Genomic DNA, 2,148 nt, shown 5'->3' on the forward strand with positions numbered 1-2,148 from the left:
AGGCATCAGAATGCTCGTGTAATGACCTGGTGTGTCGACACTGTGGCAAAAAGGGATACATTGAGTGTGTCTGTAAACAAAAGAAAGAGGCCGGTGGTCTGGCCGACCAAAAGGGGAAATCTGCATACCCTAGGGCAGACCCAGGATGACCAAGGAGACACCTCATTGCAAGAAGAAGTGCCACTCCACGTTTTGTCTTTGGCAGTAGGCTCACATGAATACTGGGTAACCCCGTTGTTGGACAGCAAACCTGTATGCATAGAGCTGGACATGAGTGCAGCCGTCTCACTGATCTCAGACACAGTGTATAAAGAAAAGCTACAGCATCTTCCGCTTAAGGCAACAAAAACTGTTCTGAAGAAATATACGGGAGAAGCTGTGCCCATGTTGGGCACTACTGATGTTAAGGTGGAGCTCAATGGACAGGCTGCTAAATTGCCACTGTTTGTGGTGAGAGGTAATTACCCAGCCTTAATGGGTAGGTCTTGGCTTAGGAAGATTCAGCTAACCTGGGCAGAAGTGCACCGAATGACTAAAGAAGAAACCAGTCTGACCGCTATACTAAGGAAACATGCTGCTGTTTTTGCAGAGGATCTGGGAAGTATGAAGGGTATCACTGTGACATTGAACATTAAACCTGATAGTCAACCAAAATATCTGAAAGCCAGAATTGTGCCATATGCCGTCAGGCCAAAAGTTGAAGCAGACCTGAAGCACCTGGTCACAAATGGAGTCCTAATACCAGCTACCCATAGCCCATGGGCAACTCCTATCATTCCATTAGTGAAGAAAGATGGCTCTCTCCAGATTTGCAGTGATTTTAAAGTCACTGTCAACCCGGTGTTGTGTGCAGAGCAATACCCACTTCCCTGCATTGATGACCTCTTTGCGGGCCTGGCTGAGGGACAAAAGTTCAGTAAGACTGATCTGAGTCAAGCGTATTTACAGATGCACGTCGATGAAAAGTCCCAAGAGCTGTTGACTATTGTGACGCATAAAGGGCTTTATCGATACTGTCGCCTACCCTTTGGAATAATGTCTGCTCCTGTCTTGTTCCAGAGGGCTATGGATCAGATCTTGTGTGGCTTGCCAGGAGTCCAGTGCTATTTGGACGACATCCTGATCACTGAAAGGAATGAGGAGGATCACCTAAAGAATTTAGATGCTACCCTACAAAGACTGGAAGAGTATGGCCTACAAGTCCGCAAAGACAAGTGTGAAGTCTTCCAGCCCTCTGTTGAATATTTGGGACACATCATTGATGTTACGGGTCTTCGTAAGGTCCCTGCAAAAGTTAAGGCTATTGTGGAGGCTCCCCCTCCTCAAAATGTTAGCCAGCTTCGCTTGTTTCTAGGACTATTGAACTATTATGGAAAGTTCATCTCGCAGATAGGCTTCAGTCCACTTCCAGGCCTTGTTTTGCCCAAGGAGTTCATGAAGTGGTTTTAGCAGTGTGGCTGTGATGTTGCATTTAACAAAGCTAAGGGTGCACTGCTAAATTCTGAAGTTCTGATGCACTTTGATCCATCCTTACCCCTATGGTTGGCCTGCGATGCCTCCCCTTATGGAGTGGGAGTGGTTGTGTCACACATTATGCCTTTGGGAGACGAGAGACCTATTGCTTTTGCTTTACATGCTCTAAGCAAAGCAGAAACTAACCAAATCAAATGTGAGGCATTGGGAATCATTTTTGGAATTTGGAAGTTTCATCAGTACCTGTTCAGATGGAAGTTTACACTTCTCACAGCCCATCGACCTCTGACTTCAATTTTTGGACCCCACACAGGTATTCCACCATTAGCTGCTAATCATATGCAACATTGGGCATTGTTGCTTTCTGCACACACATATGAAATCAAGTATCGGAAATCCATTCTGCATGGCAATGCAGATGGTCTCTCAAGGCTGCCTTTGCCAGTCAAATGTCAAGATATTGGCCAGAAGGAAATCTTTTACTTTGAACAGGTAGAGAACACACCCATCACCACTACTCAGGAAAAGAAAGCAACTCGCGTTAACCCAGTATTGTCCCAAGTTATGGACCTGGTGATGCATGGAACATCTCGATGAACCTCTCCTGTCTCACCTGACCTTGTTACCTACATGTCCAGGAGGATGGAATTATCAATCCAGTCTGGTTGTTTGTTG

The 2,148-nt window shown here is 45.8% G+C and overlaps 1 protein-coding gene across 1 annotated transcript; it reads left to right on the top strand.

Annotated features, from left to right (window-relative positions):
- The first annotated feature begins 270 nt into the window (after positions 1–270).
- LOC119859932 (uncharacterized protein K02A2.6-like) lies at positions 271–1,449 on the top strand. Its single transcript, XM_038412808.1, has 2 exons — positions 271–457; positions 665–1,449. The coding sequence occupies exons 1-2, from the start codon at positions 271–273 to the stop codon at positions 1,447–1,449; spliced, it is 972 nt and encodes a 323-aa protein (XP_038268736.1).
- Positions 1,450–2,148: the final 699 nt, after the last annotated feature.

The sequence above is a fragment of the Dermochelys coriacea genome, chromosome 8 (genome assembly GCF_009764565.3).
Source record: "Dermochelys coriacea isolate rDerCor1 chromosome 8, rDerCor1.pri.v4, whole genome shotgun sequence".
Taxonomy (NCBI): Eukaryota; Metazoa; Chordata; order Testudines; family Dermochelyidae; genus Dermochelys; species Dermochelys coriacea.